This window comes from Orbicella franksi, chromosome 6 (assembly GCF_964199315.1).
Source record: "Orbicella franksi chromosome 6, jaOrbFran1.1, whole genome shotgun sequence".
Lineage (NCBI taxonomy): Eukaryota > Metazoa > Cnidaria > Anthozoa > Scleractinia > Merulinidae > Orbicella > Orbicella franksi.
Window position 1 is genome coordinate 19773142 of NC_138150.1, and position 21253 is coordinate 19794394.

At 39.2% G+C, this 21253-nt stretch overlaps 2 protein-coding genes across 3 annotated transcripts; both read right to left on the bottom strand.

Moving 5' to 3' along the window:
• Nucleotides 1–22: 22 nt before the first annotated feature.
• Nucleotides 23–19559, bottom strand: LOC145488965 (L-xylulose reductase-like). 2 transcript variants are annotated; one of them, XM_081467829.1, is made up of 8 exons: nucleotides 18639–19559; nucleotides 18322–18419; nucleotides 9035–9189; nucleotides 8377–8419; nucleotides 2696–2795; nucleotides 1872–1936; nucleotides 865–982; nucleotides 23–136 (listed from the first exon to the last, which is right to left on the bottom strand). In XM_081467829.1, exons 1-8 carry the CDS (start codon nucleotides 18688–18690, stop codon nucleotides 33–35), a joined length of 735 nt encoding a protein of 244 aa, XP_081323955.1. In that variant the 5' UTR covers nucleotides 18691–19559; the 3' UTR covers nucleotides 23–32. The 2 variants fall into 2 exon arrangements, with proteins under 2 accessions (XP_081323955.1, XP_081323954.1); XM_081467828.1 differs by lacking the exon at nucleotides 18639–19559 and having other exon boundaries at nucleotides 18322–18622.
• LOC145489384 (uncharacterized) lies at nucleotides 15430–17067 on the bottom strand. The gene is made up of 2 exons (XM_081468345.1): nucleotides 16974–17067; nucleotides 15430–16495 (listed from the first exon to the last, which is right to left on the bottom strand). The coding sequence occupies exons 1-2, from the start codon at nucleotides 17065–17067 to the stop codon at nucleotides 15450–15452; spliced, it is 1140 nt and encodes a 379-aa protein (XP_081324471.1). The 3' UTR covers nucleotides 15430–15449.
• Nucleotides 19560–21253: the final 1694 nt, after the last annotated feature.

The window sequence follows — 21253 nt, forward strand, 5'->3', positions numbered from 1 at the left end:
TAATGTCTACTTCTTGGTGTTAATCACTCTATCTATTGTACAAGACGTCCTCCATCAATGGGCAACATAGTTCCAGTTATCATGTTAGCTTTATCACTTAGAAGGTAAATAATGGAATGAACAACATCCTCTACTTCTGCAAGAAAAGACAATTGAAGGCTGGTGTCATTTATTTGTTAATATTATTGTAAAAAATAAAGTAAACGTTTTAAGTCTTTTTTTATTTTGGTGGACTCTTAGATACTGTCATAGAATAGAGGCACTTGAAATTTTATCAAATCTCAGTAGCTCCCGAGCAGTTAAATGTACCTAATTATTTTGTACATCAATAATTGATCAATGTACAAAATTTAATTTAAAACATTGATCTCTACTGATCTATGTGCCAATTCTTTCAAAATCCCCTGAATATGTCTACTTGGAATAACTACATATTACTTAATAAATTTGTCACAGTTTCTATCTAGCACCCGCACCAACACCTAGATTGCATCTGCACATTTATGCCAGCTTATTATGAATAAGCCAAATTAAAATGAATCAAAATTATGCTTACCTTGCCATTTACTTTTTTTAGAACATTTCAATCATTACAACTTTACATGTACATTCATTAATTAGTCAGGTTTTACAAGTAAAGTCTTGACAGTGATCAAGAAGTAAGTTCTTGTGTAAACAAAGAAGATAAAAAATGTGCAATTATACAAACTATAATATATCCATGATCATGAGTAACAAAAACAAAAATTCCCCACTGTCTGTATATGTACAATTCTAAGATATGTTTTAATTTGGAAATGCTCAATTGTGAGCATATTAACATTGTTGAAAAGTTTCATAAACATTGAAAAACTCACATCTTACCCGCAAATCTTCCAAGGGGTATTGTGTCAAGCATTGGTTTTGCCTTTGCAGGATCAGACCATCCTAACCTACCCATATCTGTCATGACAACTGTAGGGTTAACAGCATTTACTCTAATCTAGGAGAAAAAGAGAATTTTTATATCAGCTCAGCAAGCACTAGCAATGTTGATGTTACACAAAATGGCAAAAAGCAATTTGAGACTAGTTTTTGTTTCTCAAATTACTCAGTGCATTTAGTAAACAGAGGATTGATTTATTGAAAGACTTTTGAAATAACCAATGTTTGTTCATAACATAACTGACAAGCATTTAAAAGTTATTGACCCTGAGAAGTTGTTCTAAATTTAAAGAAAAATCTTTCATATAATCTCTGAATTTCCAGGTTAAAGTCTAACCATGCTCCCAGTCCCCAGAATCAGAATTGAATCTCACAGATAAAAACATTAATTTATGTGATTTGACGTGAGCAAAGAAGTTCAATTTAAGCATTTGTTAAGAGACAGTATTGTTGATGTTTGAGTGCCATTGTTTTCAGATAGAGCAAAATCTTGAAACTTACAGAAAAAAAAATAGGTCCAAAATATAGAAAGGTAAGAAGTGTGCAACCCTTAACTTGTTATCCAACTTGCTGTTTTCCTTTATTTATTTACTTTTTTCTTCTTAAACAAGATTTTATAGAAACCTGGTTAACATAGACACCAAAGAGACATGCAAGTGGGCATATTATGGAGAGACCAAAGTATACAATTTAAATGCAAGAGAACAGTGTTGTCTTAACGTTCACTTGTAACATGACTGCAAAGTAAAGAAACATTGAGCTCATTTTATACACTCAGTCAAATGTCTCACACCAAAATGTATGCTCTCCTGGCAGTATCAAAAGCAGCAAAACAATTGATATTGACGGTGCAGTTTGTGACTTAATAAAATGTCATAACTTGCAGAAAGATGTCATTCCATGTAGTTGGAATCCTGTTGATACCTCTGTGATAAATTATTACTTACCTTATGAGGACCCAGTTCTAAAGCCAATGATTTTGTAAACATGTCCATGGCAGCCTTTGTAGAACCTAAGTGATAGGTGACACTAGCATTAAATATGCTTTCTGATGACTGCCAGATGTTTTAGCAAAGTTCATAGTGGATTTGAATTGATTGTTGAATTTTATTGCATAAATGAACTTGTGAATGTGCGGTTGGCACTCCCTTTGCAATATAGGGCCAGACTGCTGACATCTTGAATTTGTGAATGGGACTTTGAGCACAAGGATAAGAAACTTGAGTTAAGGTGGCTCAAAACAGTTTCCAGCACTTTCCAAGACAGAGAATTTGGTGGGTCATTATTACCGCTCTTTATCAGTTGATGCTAATATCATAATATCAGAAAACTGCCTAATAATGGTGAACACATTATTATCATTTTTGTGACACAATAGGTTCCCATAGCAACAGTAAGACCTGCAAAACTTCCTTAATTTTAGCTTGAAGTAATTATTATTCAGAAAACAGCAATTTTGATAAGCAAATTTGCAAATTTTTTCAAAGTTTAAAAAAATTCTGTACATGGGGTTCAGAGCCATCTTAAATACTCGAAAATGTAAGGTGGCTCTGAACCCCATGTCCAGAATTGGATTCTGGCAGCAGAATCCATTGTTTCAATGGCTAACATATTCTCAGTGTTATCATACTAAAGATAAGGTTCAGACTGTTACAACAATTGTAACATGCTGTTTCATTGAATTGGTTTACAGTACAAATAAAAGCTAAATCCAGAAATATTTTAGGATTGGAAAAATAAGTATGAAAAAGGAAAAAATCTAACAGCTTACAATACAAGGTATGGTCTTTCAAAGCAATCATTGAAGCTTGACTAGAAACATTAACTATCGCTCCACCACTCCCTCTAGTGATCATCTGTTTAGCCACAACCTAATAAAAGATGATCATAAACTCAAAAGAATGTATAGGGCAGAGTTGCTATTGATAATGCTACATAAGATTTAGCCAGATCACAGTGAATTTACAAAAAAAATTATTGAGTAGCTTTATCAACTTGTTGAGTGGTTTAATTTATTAAAATGTCATTATAACTATTCAACTTTTTTTTTTTTGAAATTATCAGCTTACAATTTAGTTAGGGTGAGGCTTTCATATTAGGAGCCAAAATTGTTGAAGAATCTCAGGTTGAAAAAAAATGAATACATAACACTTTTTGACTTCAAAATGTGCAAGCTGAATAGTTCAAGGATTTAAACTCAGCCTTCAATGAAGAACCAATGTGTCTTGTAGGATTTTCTTTTCTTGCCAAACAAAATTGATTTTACTGACAAGATCATAAAGTGCATGATTATGAGCTTCATGCAAGACAATGCAGTTTAAGCCCTTTTTACTGTTCTTATCTACTGGACATTGATAAGCCAACCTTTTCATGACCAAAGTTGTTGATGGGGTTCAAAACCATAATCCAGTGGGGAACATTTTTTGCAGGAGTTTTATTTTGCAGATTAATATATATATACACACGCATGCACGCACACACACACATACTATCACAAATGAAGACAAACTGCATAATTTAGTTGCACAACTATATTTCGACTGCCTACAACAGTCTTCCTCAGGGTGAATGAGCTGTTACAACCGCACACGTCATTCTACTTTTAAAAGTAACAACCTTGACAAATGCACGCGCGTAACTAATCTACCGCGCGCGCCAACACAAGTACACGATAAGTTACATGCGTCTTGAACACCTGTTCTGAGCAAAGAAAAAATCATTGTCATTAAGCCCATAAGGGCGCAAAGTGTTCAGTTTATAGGCCCATTGGCCTTCTTTGTCCCTCAGTTCTTCCTCTCCATTCACTCGATCTATCAATTGAATCCTGACATCCCTCAAGCCATCATGTCCGTCCTCACAAAAGTGCTTATACAAGAAGTCATCCTTCTCTTGCTCTGTTCCATTCAATCTCCCATGTTGTTTCATTCTGGCCTTATGATTATTGAACCCTAAGTGAAACTTCATTACAGTAGATCCAACATACTGTAGCATACAGTTCCTGCAAGTTAGCAAGTAGACTACGTTGCTCGAGTTACAATTGACGCTATAATTAATGAAATATCTCCTTCCTGTATGTGAGCTCACGAAGTGGTCACTTTCATCGATATAATCGCAGACTTTGCATCTTCTTGACCCACACCAAGAAGTCCCCGGTTGTGTATCCTCTCTGCATCCTCTGCTTACTTTTGCTCAAGCCAGATAGTCCGCCAAACTCTTCGGTTTCCTGAACGCCACCATTGGCACCTGCCCTATCGCTCTCTTACCCCTTTCCGAAGACTCCAAAACTGGATGAAGGTCCCGCAGTAAGTTTCCGCAGTAACTTTCCACAGTAAGTTTCCGCAGAGGAAACTTTGGCGGGAGTGAACCCTCTACCTGTTGACTGCCCGTTATTGTTAATAGATGTGAGGGGATACACCAGAGGAAACTTTGGCGGGAGTTAACCCTCTACCTGTTGACTGCCCGTTATTGTTAATAGATGCGAGGGGAATTGAGAGTGATATTGATAGTGTACTATCAGCAGCACAGGGGGTAATGAACGACAAGGTGTGGTGAACACCGAAGCTGTTACTACAAGTGGTGAGACGTCCGTGGGGAACATTACTCAAGTTGAAAGGGTCAACAATGGGACACCTCGAGGGAGGAATGGGATCGACGTGAGAGGTAGGATAGATACTGGAACGAATATTGTTGTAAATTTGTCAAAAAGAGTACTCACGGACGCTGAAGTATCACTTTTGTCGAAGGGTTTGAAGTTCTGCCCTACACCTGAAAGGATTGATGTTTATAACGTGAGAAAAGATATAAAGGAGTACATTAGACGAATCAGGCTAAGAGAGTTTTTTTATTCTGAAGAAGAGGTCGATGGGGATTTTTCAGAAATGCCCTCTTTTCGGAATCGGTCTAAATGGTGTCCGGAGAGGAACAGGGAGTTGGCTATAGAAGCTTACGTGGAGGCGCTTGAAAAGGCCATTTTATCGCATGATTTTACAGTTACTCACCAGCGCAATCTCACAAGAGATGAACAGCGAGCATTAGAGAATTTGAGGGGTTACGATGACATAATTATAAAACAGGCAGACAAGGGGTCTGCAGTGGTGGTCATGGATATGGAAGCTTTTGTTACTGAAGCTGAGCGACAGCTGAGTGATTCTGAAGTGTATACATCATTGGATAGGGATCCTACTCAGGACATTACTGATAAGATCAATGAAAAAGTGCGTGAGTGTTGGGGCAAAGGACATATTGATGATAAAACAAGGGATTACCTTTTAGTGTCGGGGGATGTGAGACCGGGAAGGTTTTATTTGCTGCTGAAGCTACACAAGCCGGGTTGCCCAGGAAGACCAGTAATTTTGGGGTGCAGTACACCTACAGAAAGGATTTCAGACTTTGTCGATAATAACTTAAGACCTTTGGTGCCGAAGATAAACTCATATGTCAAGGACACTAATGACTTTTTGAGAAAACTGGGTGAACTTCAGAGGTTACCAGAGGGTGCTATATTGTGTACAATTGATGTTGTGGGTTTGTACCCTCATATTCCACATGATGAAGGATTGGAGGCCTTGAAGGAATCATTTGTGACCTATGGAGGGATGGAGGAGGGGGAATGGGAGGGGTCACTAGGTGAGGATATTGCTACGTTTGCGGAGTTGGTTTTGAAGAGTAATAACTGAGTTTAATGGTAAGCATTACTTGCAAGAACGTGGGACAGCAATAGGGACGAAAATGGCTCCTTCTTATGCGAACATTTTCATGGATCGACTGGAGAAGCGACTAATTAGGGATGCGGAGGTTAAACCACAGGTGTGGTGGCGGTATATAGATGACGTATTTATCATATGGACGGATGGGGAAGAGACGCTAAAGCAGTTTTTGGCTTATTTGAATAATGTGCATAGGACTATCAAATTTACATTGAAGTGGTCCAGAGAGGAGATTGATTTTTTGGATGTTAGGGTGGTGAACGAGTCGGGTAAATTAGAGACAGACGTGTTTGTGAAACCAACAGATAGTCACCAATACCTACATCACAGCTCGTGTCATCCTAGAGGTTGTAAGATGAGCATACCATATGCTCAGGCGTTGAGGTTGAGAAGAATCTGTTCGAAGTCGGAGTTTTTTGAAAAGTGGGTGAGGGACTTGAGTAATTTTTTGACTGCTAGAGGTTATAATAGACGCTTTGTGGAAAACCAAATTGGGAGGGTGCATCGCTTGACGAGGGTGGAGGCGTTTAGAGGTAAAGGACACTTGAGAAATGGAAGAGCCCCCTTTGTGGTAACCTATTATCCTGGGTTGCCGAATATAAACAAGTTACTGCGGGACCTTCATCCAGTTTTGGAGTCTTTGGAAAGGTGTAAGAGAGCAATAGGGCAGGTGCCAATGGTGGCGTTCAGCAAACCGAAGAGTTTGGCAGACTATCTGGCTCGAGCAAAAGTAAGCAGAGGATGCAGAGAGGATACACAATGGGGGACTTCTTGGTGTGGGTCAAGAAGATGCAAAGTCTGCGATTATATCGATGAAAGTGACCACTTCGTGAGCTCACATACAGGAAGGAGATATTCCATCAATTATAGCCTCAATTGTAACTCGAGCAACGTAGTCTACTTGCTAACTTGCAGGAACTGTACACTACAGTATGTTGGATCTACTGTAACGAAGTTTCGCTTAAGGTTCAATAATCATAAGGCCAGAATGAAACAACATGGGAGATTGAATGGAACAGAGCAAGAGAAGGATGACTTCTTGTATAAGCACTTTTGTGGGGACGGACATGATGGCTTGAGGGATGTCAGGATTCAATTGATAGATTGAGTGAATGGAGAGGAAGAACTGGGGGACAAAGAAGGCCGATGGGCCTATAAACTGAACACTTTGCGCCCTTATGGACTTAATGACAATGATTTTTTCTTTGCTCAGAACAGGCGTTCAAGACGCATGTAACTTATCGTGTACTTGTGTTGGCGCGCGCGGTAGATTAGTTACGCGCACATGTTTGTCAAGGTTGTTACTTTTAAAAGTAGAATGACGCGTGTGGTTGTAGCAGCTCATTCACCCTGAGGAAGACTGTTGCAGGCAGTCGAAATATAGTTATGCAACTAAATTGTGCAGTTTGTCTTCATTTGTGATAGTATATATGAGTTCATGAAGATCGTTTATGTGTGGCTGGTGTTTGTGAAGATTTATATATATATAAAGTGTAAAATTTGATTTTCGTAAAACAGTGCTCAATACATCAGAGTAGAGCGAAGTATATAATGTGGGAGAACTTGTAGTGTATTTGTGTTTTTCCTCCCACATTATATATATATATATTTATATATATATATATATAGATAGATAGATAGATAGATAGATAGATAGATAGATAGATAGATAGATAGATAGATATTTAGATATAGATATAGATATATAGATATATAGATATATAGATATATATTTTATTTTAGTGGGATCTCCTTGTTGTGATTGAAAATTACTAGTTCCTTGTTCGGGGAACTAATCTTTCCAATTTTCAGCAAAACAAGTACAAATGATTAGTTAGAACTACTTCTGTCAATACTTTGGTTTAATATAAGGTACAGGAGTGAAATTATAAGTTAACTTCTAGATTCACAAGTACATATAAGTCTTGTTCTCCTTTGGTGGATTGCTCTTGTAAAATCTCATACAAAAACTGCACCTCCTACATGTACCACTTGATAACTATTATATATTCAGACAATGTCTGTTATTTAGTCCCTTTACATATCCAGATCAGTTATAACTTATTGTATCACTAATTTTCTTTTCTAATTAACACTCTTCATCTTCAGTGTGGAGTTAAGTTTTCAGTATTCTAAGAAGATATTGTTGGAAAATGTTTTGTTGGAAGTTTAAGCAGATTGCAAAGAAAATCACAAAAATCTCAAACCTCAGAGTCTACAAAAAGTTTATGTTATGCAACAGTTTTGAAAAAGTTCTGAACCCAGGGCTGAGAACAAAAACAATTCAAAAGAGGAAATTTTCACTGCCTTTAAATTATCCATTTTAAATTTTAAAAAGTCAAAAATTTAAACTCTTTTCAAGTTGGCATGGCAACACATTTGATGTTATTGCATGTAGAGATCTCAGTCGTCCACTGAATTTTTCACAAAACTCAGTCTACTTACTATCATTATCTTGCATCAGGGTAGCTCTCAGTGATAGAGCACAAAAGACAGGACAGTCAAAAAATATTTTTTGAGTCATTTTATTCAGAATTGGTTTGCAATTTTTAAAATGGTAGCAGGTACAGATTCTGACCATTTCTGAACACACAGAATTTCTTGCATTACATGCTCTGCATATTTTTCAAGCGAAACGTTTCAGTCATTTTGACCAAAATGCATTGTTATGATGAATTACATTAATCGATGTAAAGGATTAACAGTTGTACTGAATGGAACATTAGTTACTGATTCAGTGTTATACCTGTGCAATGAATAAAGGTGCCTTGACATTCACTGAAAATATCCTACAAGAAAGCAAAACAAAACACCACTTGAGCCTATAATAAATCCCTCACAACCCCTTGCATATTTATTTAAACGCTAAGTTGATTTCATGGCTTGTTTAGTTTATTATTAAAAAATGACAAGTGTTTTACTGAAAAGCACACCACTCATAAAATTCACACAAAACTAAGTTTCTGTGACCTGAGAGGCAGAATTTTCACACCCTCACTAGCAAGGATATTGATGATGTCATTTCCCACTTTTTCACAGGAAAACACTTGTGTCAGTCTATATAATAAAAAGAATGATGATGTCTTCAATACTCACCCTCTGTACTTGTTCTTAACATATCATGTTTTTATCACTCAAAAAATAAAATTCCCAGCTTTGTGCTTCTTTGTTATAGTGAGGGTGCTTTGCACTATATGTGCTATACAAAGCTAAGAATTAAAAAACTTTGTAGTTCATTAATAAGCTAAAAGAGGATATAATTTGATGTTTTATATGTTTCCATCAATAAAATTGTATACCAAGTTCAAGGATTGTGGATTCTTGATTCTAGTTGAGGGTGAAAAGATATCTTGATATGTCACCTTACTTAATAATGCCAAAAATAATAAGAAAGGAACCCATACTTGTCAAAATCCTCAAACTTGATTTCTTCAAAAGGACCCAATATTGCAATTCCCGCATTGTTAACAAGGAGATGTATATCACCAAGGCTCTCTATTTTATTTGTTGCAGCTTCAATGTCAGACAAATCCACACAAACAGTTTGAATTGTTGGTACCTAATTAAATAGATAAACAGGGATACATTTTATAGATTGTTTGTCATTAGTTTCCGAAAAAAACTTCTCATGCTTTATCAGTGGGCAAGTGAAACACTTCGTTGTTTATCAACTTGAAGTTGTAACAAAGAACCGTTAACTGCCTGGTGGGTTTGGGAAGCTTATACATTTCAAGCATTAACCCTTTGTCGCAGCAGTTTACGCCTCTTATTAACCAAGTGCAGGGTCTGGATTACAGTTGTAGACCAAGGTTTTCTTTTGGCTTCATATCACACTTCCCTCTGACAAAGGACTAATACTTGGAATGTCAGCTGCAGAAACTCGCTACAGCAGTAAACTTACCCGTATCAACTTCGTAGTTGCACTCTCACATGACTGTTTGTTAGTACATGGGGTGGGGGAGGGGCTGAGCAAGTGTAGTTGCATTCTCACATGACTGTTTGTTTGTAGGTGGGATGGGAGGACGGGCTGAGCAAGTGTGGTGTCATTCACACATGACAGTTTTTTTTGTAGGTGGGGTGGGAGGAGGGGTTTAGCAAGTGTAGTTGCATTTTCACATGCATGACTGTTTGTTTGTAGGTGGGGTGGGAGGACGGGCTGAGCAAGTGTAGTTGCATTCTCACATGACTGTTTGTAGGTGGGGTGGGAGGAGGGGCTGAGCAAGTGTAGTTGCATTTTCATATGACTATTTGTAGGTGGGATGTGCTGATGGGTTGCAACCAATCACAAGAGATTTAAGGTGGCTCAAAACATTTTTCTGTATTTTTGAGACTTATAGAACTAAATGTGATTTTTAAGGCTTGGAACTGTACTGTTTGGAATGGCTGTGCTATTTTTTTTAAGCTAACTCTTCACTGTGCCTTTCATTGTGTTTAAGTCATAAATCAAGGTTGCACTGTCCTGTTGCATAGCAACAAACTTGACCCACTTTTTACTATCAATTGCATCTAACTTAAAAACTAAGCCGGTGACCCCATATTTTTTTATAAAAATCTTTTTTTTTAACACACAGAAGAAGAAACAGGCAAAATTATAAAAAATTCTGCAGAGTGGATTTTTCTTAGATTAAGAAAAATGGAAATTTCCAAGTTGGAGAAATTCCACTCTGCAGATTTTTTTACAATTTTGCACGTGCATTCCATTTTTGCTGTTGAATATTTTTGTGCATTTAAAAAGTAGGGTCACCGGATCAGTTTTTGAGATATTAGCTTCGCAAATAAGGTATTTTAGTGTGCATTCTACGTGCAAATAAAAATCTCAACTCTGCAAGATTGCCCCTTGCGCATGCATAATGGCAGTCCGCTGATAAGTAAAGCCCACAATTCCACGAGAATAAATGTGAATAGTCCGCGAATAGTGTTTTTTTTTTCGCTGTTGTCATTAGCAGCATAAGCAGTAAAAGAAGAGTACCATAAATACCCAGAGGTGAGACTAGCCAAGTAAAAAGAATGAAGAAAACCCAAAGAGTAGTGTTTTCTTGCCTTTTTTTAGATTGATAGCCGGTGCGATTAATCGCAGCATCAACATCACAATTTTCGCTTACGTTCCAGTACAGTGGTTTAAACGGATGTTTCCCTTTGTAATAATATACAAGCAACAATTTCTGCAGTCTGATTGGCCAAGAACATGTCAATTAATCCCAAATCAGTGATCAGTGCAATTCCACCAGTGCAAAAAAGTGAAATTGAGTGCAAAACGGTGAAATAAAAAGTGATTGACAGCTCTGACAAAATTGAGCTAGGAAAACAAAATGGCGGACAAAAAATGAGATGAAGATTGCAACTCTTTACCTAAATTTTAATACAAAGACATCATAACAAAGCAGAATTCAAAGCTCAGCAAAAATTACCAAACTAGTTATCACGAGGTGTGTCAGATAAGAGCTATACACAAAATCTGCGAGCAAAATATAACTTAAACTTGAGTTGAATGCCAGAGCTGATTGTGACGGCATGACAAAATCCCAGTTGAAAAAGTCAATTTTAAAATTTCATCAGTACTACGAAGCAAAATGTGAAGAAGGACGCAACAAGACGTCCTAAGAACCTGCCACGTCTTAATTTTGAAGACAAAAGGTGCAACCATTCTACTTTTGCAAAGGAACAAAGCTTAGAGATTAGGTAAGATAGTTCACAAACAAAACAGGACAAATGCAAATCTAACCTGTACAACATAGAGTGGAGAAGTTAAAGCCAGGAAGCAATCAGATGCAGTAAATAAATGTCCTCCAGTGCTAAGAAAATCTGTTTCTTGGCAGATTTTAGCTTCGTTTCTCGGCATTTTGGTTGAAGCAACTTGTGCTGGGTTTAAGAGTGTCTCCTTGGCAAAGATAAACTTGAACACAGTACAGAGTTTTTCAAACACTCGGAAAACAGTTGTAAAGAAGGCCACATCAAAACTACAGGGAGGTTTTCTTTTGCTTTCGGGTCAAGTTCTTCAATTCAACTGTGAAAACAGACTGCTTTTCACAGTTAAAAGAAACTGCTCAGTTTTCATACATGACTTGGAGAGAGTGAATGAATTTTTACCCCTAAATTCACATGTCAAATTGTCATCCAATAAAGTTGAAGTAGCTTGACCCTTCATTTGTCACGTAAAATACTGAAGCGTGACAGAAATTGTCACTTGTATATTATTAATGAGTAATCAAATGATTTTTCTCGTGCAATTTGAAATAAATAAGCACTCATAAATTTTTCAGAGACTACAAATTGCACTCACCCTACGGGCTCGTGCAATTCTTGTAGTCCTAGGAAAATTTACCTGTGCTTATTTATTCCAAATTGCACTCAAAATCATTTGATTCCCTATACAAATTGGCTGAGGGATGGATGTTTTCAAAGTTAAAAACAACTGATAATGCAAACAGCTTACTAAACTTGGCGGAAACAAAGTTCTACAAAGTAGGCCTCATGCCGCCACGTTTCTTTTGATTTTTGCGAACTTTAAACCTTACGTGCTATCTCACGAACCCTCGGGTCATTGCGTGACACCTCACGCTGAAGTGCGCGCTAGAGCCCAGGTGTCTCACAGAAATATAACTGTTTTGAGCTACCTTAACCCATTGACTCGCATTTTTTGGGCATTTTGGAAATTTTCAGGCTGGATATGGACCAAATTAGCTCCAATCTACTCAGAAAGGCATTTGCAACATGACAGCATGCTTTTCTTTCCACTAGCATCGCGTTTTACAACATTTTTGCTTGGGCATGCACAGAAATCAAAATTTTTTGGACAAGAAAGTGACCTATGTCTTTAGGCTTTTCATTTTTTTTTATTTTTTTATTTTTTTGCCTTTCCTTTTTCTCCTTTTCTTTTCTTCTACTGGGCTTGCTTCCAGTTTAAAACATTCTGAGAAAGCATCATCGAGATGGGCAATTTTTGCCATGGAGTAAACACGTGTAGTGGCATGAAATTTTGCTCTGAGTTTTTCACTCAACTTTTTGAGCATTTTTGTGCATATTTCAGGCTCCATTGGGCCGATCACTCTGATCTGGGTATCATTGGAAAGATCTTTTCCTCCTGCAGAAGAGCATAGATGATGCCAATTTTGGTCAAAGGTGATGATGTCAGAAGGGGAAGAAAGGCTAAGGCTCGTCACGGCCGGTTACAGCTGGTGTCACAGTGATATGTGTATCCCTGGGATATGTTTATCCCCGCACACATATCACTAGTGATATGTGTATCCCCCGTGGAGATACACAAAACACTGATATGCGCCTGGGCATTCAACAAACACAATGGCGGCTCAGTTGTGAGGTTCCAGTGAGTGCTGTAAAGAGTGGGAGAAACCAGAAATGACTTTAAGCAGTCGACTAATAAGGTATGATATTCTAACTGTTTTTATTTATTGATTGATTGGTACAAAATTCAGTCAGGAAGTAATCAGGTGAACTCATTTTTAGTGACCGTACATTTTCCATTTTAGCAAGTTTAAGAGTACAAGCCAAAGCTTAAGTTAATTTAATATTCTTAGAGCTGCAAACAGTGTAGTTTGAAAAAGGATCGAAAGCAGCCGAAAGAACAACAACTCCTCGCTCAAGTTACCAATTTTTTGCCATTTTGAATTGGGAATAAATCCATGTCATGGTTTGAAGACAACTATTTTACATCCACAATGTGGAAATTATATGTTTCTTAGTCTTTATCTATCAATCTACCTATCTATTCAAATGATTATTATTGTGTACGGTATCCATGGTCAAATCATTTGGCAGCGTAGTCAGATCGTTCCACTTACAACTAGTTTCCTAAACGATTCTCAAAATGATTGCTCCACTTGTGAGCTTTGAGTTCTGAATACTGAGCCACACATATTTCTGTAACCATGACACATTCAGTCACTCTACCCAAGCTTATATCTCCGTGTAATATTGAAATCTTTTACTAATGAGACCTTCATCAAGCCAGCCAAATAATCACAGAAATCCCATTGAACTCCCCATAAGTGACACAGAGCTGTGTAGGCCTTTCTCTGGTTCAAAATTTTCACTATCTGAGTATTTTTGGGAGCAGAGAAATTTTATAACATTATTTTCTTTTATTGCCCAGGTGATGGCCAGGGTTGTTGTACTTGTGTATAAATGTAATGATAGAGATTGTCAGAAATTCTAAAATAAAAGGTACCAAAATTTTATTTTGTGGTCATGGAGATGTTGCACATATTTGAATTTTTTCAGCAAAAGTTCAAACCAAATACTTGCAAAGCACCATTTCACGGTCCATTCATAGCCAGATCAGCAATTGGAGTTCTATCATCAAAAGGGGTAGCATTGGGCCTACCTAAGCAATCAAGCAATCAATTTCCAGAAACAGATGTCAAATAGAATGACATAGTCAATATTGAGCAAAATGTCTTGGTTGTAAATATTTAGTTACAAATATTACACCCTTTTTCTCAATTTTGAATCTTTTTTGTACCAAATTTGCATTTTGAGTAAACTTTAGCTAACTTTTTCATAGTGCACTGTAATATGAAATATTGTCAGTTGTAGAAAACAACCAGCTGAATTGTGTTACTACTAACTGGCAGTGAACTATAATAAGGTTACAAAGAAAAGCTCATTATGAAAGTTCTAGCTATCTCCATAAATGACATTCAAAGAAAAGTAACTGGTTATATTTGTCCAAGCCAATTTTGCAGTATTTGTACTTCCACGGCAGCTCTAAATACTTCAAAATGAAATGTTAGCATTTTTTGGCTCAATGGATAGAACCATTTGTTGAAATTTGTGCATAATTTTGCCAGTTTCACTTGGATGGTTGCATGGAAGGCAGCCGTCACAGTAACCTGGATAGCAGCAGTGCTTTCCAAACCACTCTGTGATGTTTCCTTAACTTGTAATTAAATGCCAGTAGTAACTCAACTTAGCAGTTTTCTACCTGGTTGGAAAGGTCATTGCAAAATTTATGACTTGAGAAATAATATCCCATGAAGAAAACAACTGGATAGTTGTGTCTAAGCCAATTTGCAGTGGTTGCACTTCCACTGGAACCTTTGATACTTAAAAACTTTATTAGCAATTTTTTGACAGGTTTGATGGAACCAGTTGTTACAATATGCACATTCTGCCATTTGATCTCTGCTGGGGTTGTATGGGAGGTGGCAGTCGCTGTATGCCTCGATGGTATCAGCCCTTTCCAAGCCATTCCTTGATGTTTCATCAAAAGGGAATATACCAATGTACCCATTTTGAAGGGAATTCCAAAGAAGCGCCCTTATTGCTCGCCTGTTGCACTTAAGGGACGTCGGGTCTAGCTTGTAGCAGAGTGCAGTGGCAAATGCGATAGCAAATACACCACAGTCAGTTCCATTTGTTTGCTGGTCAACAGGGGGGATGGAGACTTCAATTTGATCACTGTCCTGAATGAACAGTAGGGCAACAATCTGTTCTTTGGTGAATGGCGATATTCCTCTATATAGACTGTCATAGAGTTGAACTTCATTTTTCTGCCTGCAGTCAATGTTGCTAACACACACCCAGTGCATACCACCAGTGTGTAGGACTTGAATAAAGTTGTTCTTCATCCCTAGGAAGTGTTGGGCTGTACCAATTGTAGGTGACAGCAGTCCCTCAATGTACAGAAATTCCTTATGCAACAGCTCCTGAGCCATTTGGATGTGCTTGTCTGTTAACATGGCACTTTATCTTATATCAACATCGTTGCCATCCAGTTGGAACTTTGGCCTTTGCATTTTAAGAATGGACTACTGGTCCATTTTGGAATGCTTCAGAAACATAATTTCTGGATCCGCCTTCTCAGTGCTTTCCAATTAAATTAACCATATAATAGGTTTGACTTTCCTCAGAGTGGCCAAAACATACATTAAACTTAAGATCTTTCTCTTCAACTGGCTCTTCCCCTTCTGAAAAAATGTGTCCATTGAATATTTTGTGACGCCAGCTGTCCTTAGAGCCCCTCAGAATTTCAGAAAGGTGGTTTTTAATCACAGCATTGAAACTGAAAGTAATTTCCTCCTCTGTAATGGCCAATACTTTGTCACTTGGATCAAAGAGTGGTGGTTCTACTTGCTGCTCAGGTCTTGTTGGTTTCTTGCATGGTGGTCCTGGCTGTTTGGGTGGTTTTGACTGTTTGGATGGTGCTGGTTGCTTGAGTGATGTTGGCTGCTGCTGCCTTGTTGGCTGTTTGGATGGAGTTGGCTGTTGGGGAGCTGCTGGCTGCTTGGGTAGTGCTGCCTGCTGGGTTGGCGCTGGCTGCTTGGGTGGTTCTGCTTGCCGGGGTGGTGCTTGCTCTTTGGTTGATGCAGCCTGCTGGGGTGGTGCTGCCTGTTGAGGAGGTGCTGGCTGCTTGGTTGGTGCTGCCTGCTGAGGAGGTGCTGGCTGCTTGGTTGGTGCTGCCTGCTGGGGAGGTGCTGCCTGCCTGCATGGTGCCACCTGCTGGGTTGGCGCTGCCCTTGGAGGTGGCACTGGCTGTTTGGATGGTGCTGCCTGCTGGGTTGGTGTTGACCGCTGAGGCATTGCTGGCTGATGAGGTGGTGCTGCTTGCTGGAGTGGTGCTGCCTGCTGGGGAGGTGCTGGCTGCTGGGTTGGCGCTGCCATTTGGGCTGGTGTTGTCTGCAGGGGTGGTTCTGCCTGCTGGGGTGGTGCTGCCTGCTTGCTTTCTGCTGCCTTCTGAGGTGGTACTGTCTGCTGGGGTTGTACCACCTGCTGGGGGGTTGCAGGCTGCACTGTTGGTGCGGCCTGTTGGGCTGGTGTTGTCTGCGAGGGTGTTTCTGGCTGCTCAGGTGGTACTGCCTGCTGAGATGGTGCTACATGCTGGGGTGGATAAGCAGGATGCTTCGTTTCTATATTTCAAGCGTTAAACTACAACGGTCAAACCCCACCACACCACTCTCGCTCAAAGTGTCTTCGTTAATGAGGATAATTTTTTATGACTTGACGAGTGAGTGACTGACATAGTTACATATTGCTTTCATAGCGTGCAGGAAATGCATATATCACTGATTATTTATGATGTAGTGATGTGTGTATCCCCATGAACACAGCCGTGATATAGGCTATGTATCTATAAGAACCAAACAGCAGTTATTGTCAAATTCAATACAATATTCGCACCCAACGGAGCAGCTTAGGATTTCTGGAATTTGGTTGAGTTCCAACCGCCTTGATTGTATATCTGACTAAAACTTCAAGCAGGGAATACACATATCACTAATTATTTCATGGTGCACTGATGTGTATCCCCTAAACACAGATGTTAGATTGGCTATCTACCTGATCGCAAAAAGGGCCAACTATTGCTGAAACTTGCTGGCTGCATACTCGCGATGACGTTTATAACCAGGTTGGGATTTGCGGAGTTTCCAACTCGATTTTCTAAATAGCTAAACTGAAATTGCGTGCAGGGAATACACATATCACTAGTTATTTCATGGTGAGGTGATATGTGTATCCCCATATGTAAACACAATAGCGCATCAACCTTGTCAAAACTGCAGGCAATATTCGCACCTGACGTTTTTACACGGCTTGGGATTACTGGAGTTTGAAACTTGATTATTTCACTAAGGTCACTAAAAATGCGTGCATGGGTGCACGGGATAATAAGGGATACACATATCACTGATTATGAATTAATGAATTATTTCATGAACTAGTGATATGTGTATCCCCATGGACACAGCTGTTATATTGGCAGTCTACCCAAGAAGAAAAACGCCCATTACATTTGCATCATCAAAACTGGCTTGCTAAAAATATTCACATCCGACATTTATTCATAGCTTGGGATTGCTGGGGTTTCACTGGCCTCGGTTGCATACGACTGCATGCAGGGGATACACCTATCACTTATTATTACATGGCGCAGTGATATGTGTATCCCCTGAAAACAGCCGTTATCTAGGCTATCAACCGAAGAATAAACGTTGATTATTATGAAACTTGCTAGCAATATTCGCAGTATAGCAATGTATACAGCTTGAGACTTAACATATCTTACAAAAAGTCGAACTGAAAAGAGGGTGCAAGGGAAACACAAATACCCCTAATCATTTTATGACAAGCAGGTTGAAGCATTGATACGTGTTTCACTCAATGAATAATTTAGAAGCAAACAAGGCGATGAACAGTGGAGAATATGTGTTACTCAAGGGGTGAGAATGTACCGTGCAATTAATATCGTCCTAGAAATTCCGTGTCATGAAACTCAAATTGAAATATATCTAGATCCATTTGGTGTTCAAGTTTAAATTCAGTATATCCTGCTCGCAGAGAACCAGTTAGGATCAAGAACACAATTTCAGCAGCAGATACGTAAGCTTTTTCAGCTATAAAAATTGAGATTTGTGTTTAATCTCTGTTTGGGTTTGCGGTTCGTCCTGTAAGTGACCAGATGATATTGCTATTTAAAGTAGAGAAGAGGGGGGTGGGGGATGCACATATCCCTGGCTGCCATTTTGGAGGGGATACACATATCACTAGTGATATGTGTGCGGGGATACACATATCACTGTGAAACCGGCACAGGAGTCAATGGGTTAAATGAGGCAAATGACAAGTCCTCACAGCCATGTTGAATGACAGAAATAAAACATACAATACACGTATGGCGGCGATGACATTACGAGAAAAAGAATTATTTTCTCACGTGTACAAGGTGTGACCGTACCTCTTCTTTCAAGCTGTCCAAGTCTGCTTGGGTTCGTGATAAGGCGATGACCTCAGCCCCACATTCAACTAACATCTTAGCAGTACTGCGGCCAATCCCTTTAAACAAAACAAAATCGTGCGTTTTCCACATTCTAAAGGAGAAGAGACGACTATACAAATTATCAAGTGCAGATCTGACTCTAATTTGGCTCCAAGTTTGCGTGATTTTCAATATTTTACTCATGACATAAGCTTAAGTTCAAAACGTTGAGGAGCGCGCGCTATTCGTTCTCGATACAATTTCGTTATTTTTCAGTACACGAATACGAATCTTACCTTTCCCCGCACCGGTCACTAAAGCACGCTGTCCTTTAAAATTGATATCCATGCTTCTTAGTACAGCGACGAATTAGCAATATTTCGCGCGTGATTTGTGATAGTTCTGCGCGGACTTCTTGTCCTCAAGAAGTCGAAAAGCCCTGGGTATGAGGTAAAATCGTCCCTGCTCCGTGTATGGCCCCATGAAATGTCCCGAATATCTCTTCCTTTTCCCTCCACATGTTTTTCCAGTTCAAATTTAATATCTTGCCGGTAGACCGACATGAATGTGCAATACGTCACCACAACTTGCTATTGCTAAATTTCCGTGAGATTCCCATGTTGTGCAGAACATGGGAATCTCATGGAAATTTAGCAATAGCTAATAGCAAGTAGATTTCGTATGTTGCCCGGTATATAGTGTCTTTATTTTCAGTTTTAACTCCCCCCCCCCTAAAAAGTGAATAGTCCCTACTGCAAAACCCCTTCTTTTCGTCTTGCACCCAACATCTCATTTAATTTTACATGCCCATCCCTCCACTAAATCTGAATCCCACTTCAACCCAAGGTCCCTTCTCAAATCATCCTTCCACGGCTATTTCATCCCTTCCTTGTTTTACTCCAATTGTTTTATTCCACTAACTCAGCCTCTCATTTTCCCTTTTTATTTTTCACTACTCCCTTTCACTACTCAGTATTCTCTCTTCCCCATTTTGGCTCCATCTCTCATCACAGACAGTCCAAGCTCTCTCTATGAACCACACAAGCAACACGATATGGCATTGAATAATAAGGGTTTATATGGGATTTTCTACCTTATTCCATACGTGTGTTGTAAGAAGGGAAAACTGGAATTAAAAAAAGTCACTTAAATCAAGTTAAATCAGCAAAACTGACCACATCAGGAGCAAACAACACATGTATGGAATAATGTAAGCCCCCCCCCCCCCCCAGGGGAGGTACTGCCATATATGGGTTATATAGGTATGTGCTGCTGTGAGCGGTATGGTTTTCAAGCAGTTTACTCTATCATAGGGTATATAAATCAGGGTGTTTGGGTCTAGAATAGGGTATCATTTTTCACGCAACTGGCCAGTTGGTTAAAGACTATCTAGACTAAGGAAACCAGGATTGAGGAATAGCCACTCAAATGTATAAAAAAATGAAATCGCCAAGTTTAAATTTTTGCAACTCATCCTCAACAGCGGCAATAAACGGCTATCATAAAACACTACTGGATATTATTAACTGTCAAAAATCGGGATTCAGACGGAAATCGATGGTTTTAATACTGGTTACTCTAGTATAGGGTAGCAAAATTCAGCTGAACTACCTCTGGTATAGGTTAAGGGTCCCAGGGTCCCAGTGGAACATCCCCACTCAGAAATTCCTTAAGTACCCCCCGGTAAGCCATTTTTATTGAGAATTTTCACTTTTAACTACCTCCATGGACATCTTGTAGAAAATCCCATATAAACCCTTATAATTCGATGTATTATCTTGTTGCCTCGTGGTTCATCATAGAGAGAGCTTGGGCTGCCTGTGCTCTCATATGCATTCCATCCCCGCTCTAGTACTCTGGAGGGAGGCATGGCAGAGGTAAGTACAAGGGATGGGATCAATATTTACGAGACTACTGGCTTATTAGTGTTGATGAGTAACTTTGGTTCTAACGCAAAGGGATTTATTTGTACAACTTCACCCATCCCTTCGCCCCTGCCTGTCAACAAGTGGATATTTCAAGGAATGAACTTCCTCGTGCCAAGGCCCCGCCGGCTAAGAAAGACACGCGGCCCCGCGGCTCAACTTGAATTTGCATTGCAAATCAGAACCGCGTACCTTTGCACGAGGTTTTCCCGGTAGTGTAGCAGCGAGAATTTCTTCTTTCAAACTTTGCCTAGTGCCGTGTCTACATTACAAGAAATGTCTCCAAACGTGCTCCAGGCGCAAACGTTTGCTGGTGGAACCTTCTGGAGGGAAATAGCCATTTAAGCGCCAAGAACTCGAGATGCAGTGTCGTCTTTGACCAGGTCTCGGTATGTAATGAAACTTTATGTTTATTGCTACTTTTGAGTACATAGATGGTTGAAAAGAGTTTGCATGCTTTGAGGCATTTATTTAGCCCAAAATTAATCGGTATCTCGTGATTTACAGCTCGGTAAATTGAATGTTAGGCCGGAGTGTTTCTAGTCTCCTCCGCAGCCGCTTTTTGCGATGTCACGCAACCCTCCGCCGAAAGAATCCGATTTACATTCCTTTGCCGAAATTAGCCAATCGCAGCTTCGGTTTCATTTTCAAGGACCTTCTAGCGCCAAATTTGAAATTCGCCTTTTGAGACCTGTCCAATCAGACTGTTTTTTAACTTTGCATCAGGTCATGGGAAATGTCAGAAATCAACAATGTGGAAGGCATTTAAAGGGGAGGGACGAGGGGAAACTAGAAGTGCAAAGTGCAATTGGAGGGAGAGGGAAGTGACTGCATGCAAGCACATCAATGTTTTTTTGATTTGACCCCTTGTTAAATATGCAAAACCCAGAAAGCTGTGAAATGTCTGGCCGTCAAATGGTCCAATTATCTAGAATCGTCCCACTTTGCCTGTCGGGTTCTTTAATTTCTTGTTTTTCTTGCCTCCT

What these genes read in the sequence shown, in the direction of transcription:
- LOC145489384 (XM_081468345.1), bottom strand. Translation starts at nt 17,067, where the DNA reads ATGTGTATTCCCTGCACGCAATTTCAGTTTAGCTATTTAGAAAATCGA. An exon ending in GGTTATAAACGTCATCGCGA is followed by an intron (nt 16,496 to 16,973) that starts GTATGCAGCCAG and finishes CTTGAAATATAG; the next exon opens with AAACGAAGCATCCTGCTTAT.
- LOC145488965 (XM_081467828.1), bottom strand. Translation starts at nt 18,546, where the DNA reads ATGAGTAAAATATTGAAAATCACGCAAACTTGGAGCCAAATTAGAGTC. An exon ending in AAGTTTGAGGATTTTGACAA is followed by an intron (nt 8,420 to 9,034) that starts GTATGGGTTCCT and finishes GCTTTCTTGTAG; the next exon opens with GATATTTTCAGTGAATGTCA. An exon ending in GAAAGACCATACCTTGTATT is followed by an intron (nt 1,937 to 2,695) that starts GTAAGCTGTTAG and finishes CCTATCACTTAG; the next exon opens with GTTCTACAAAGGCTGCCATG.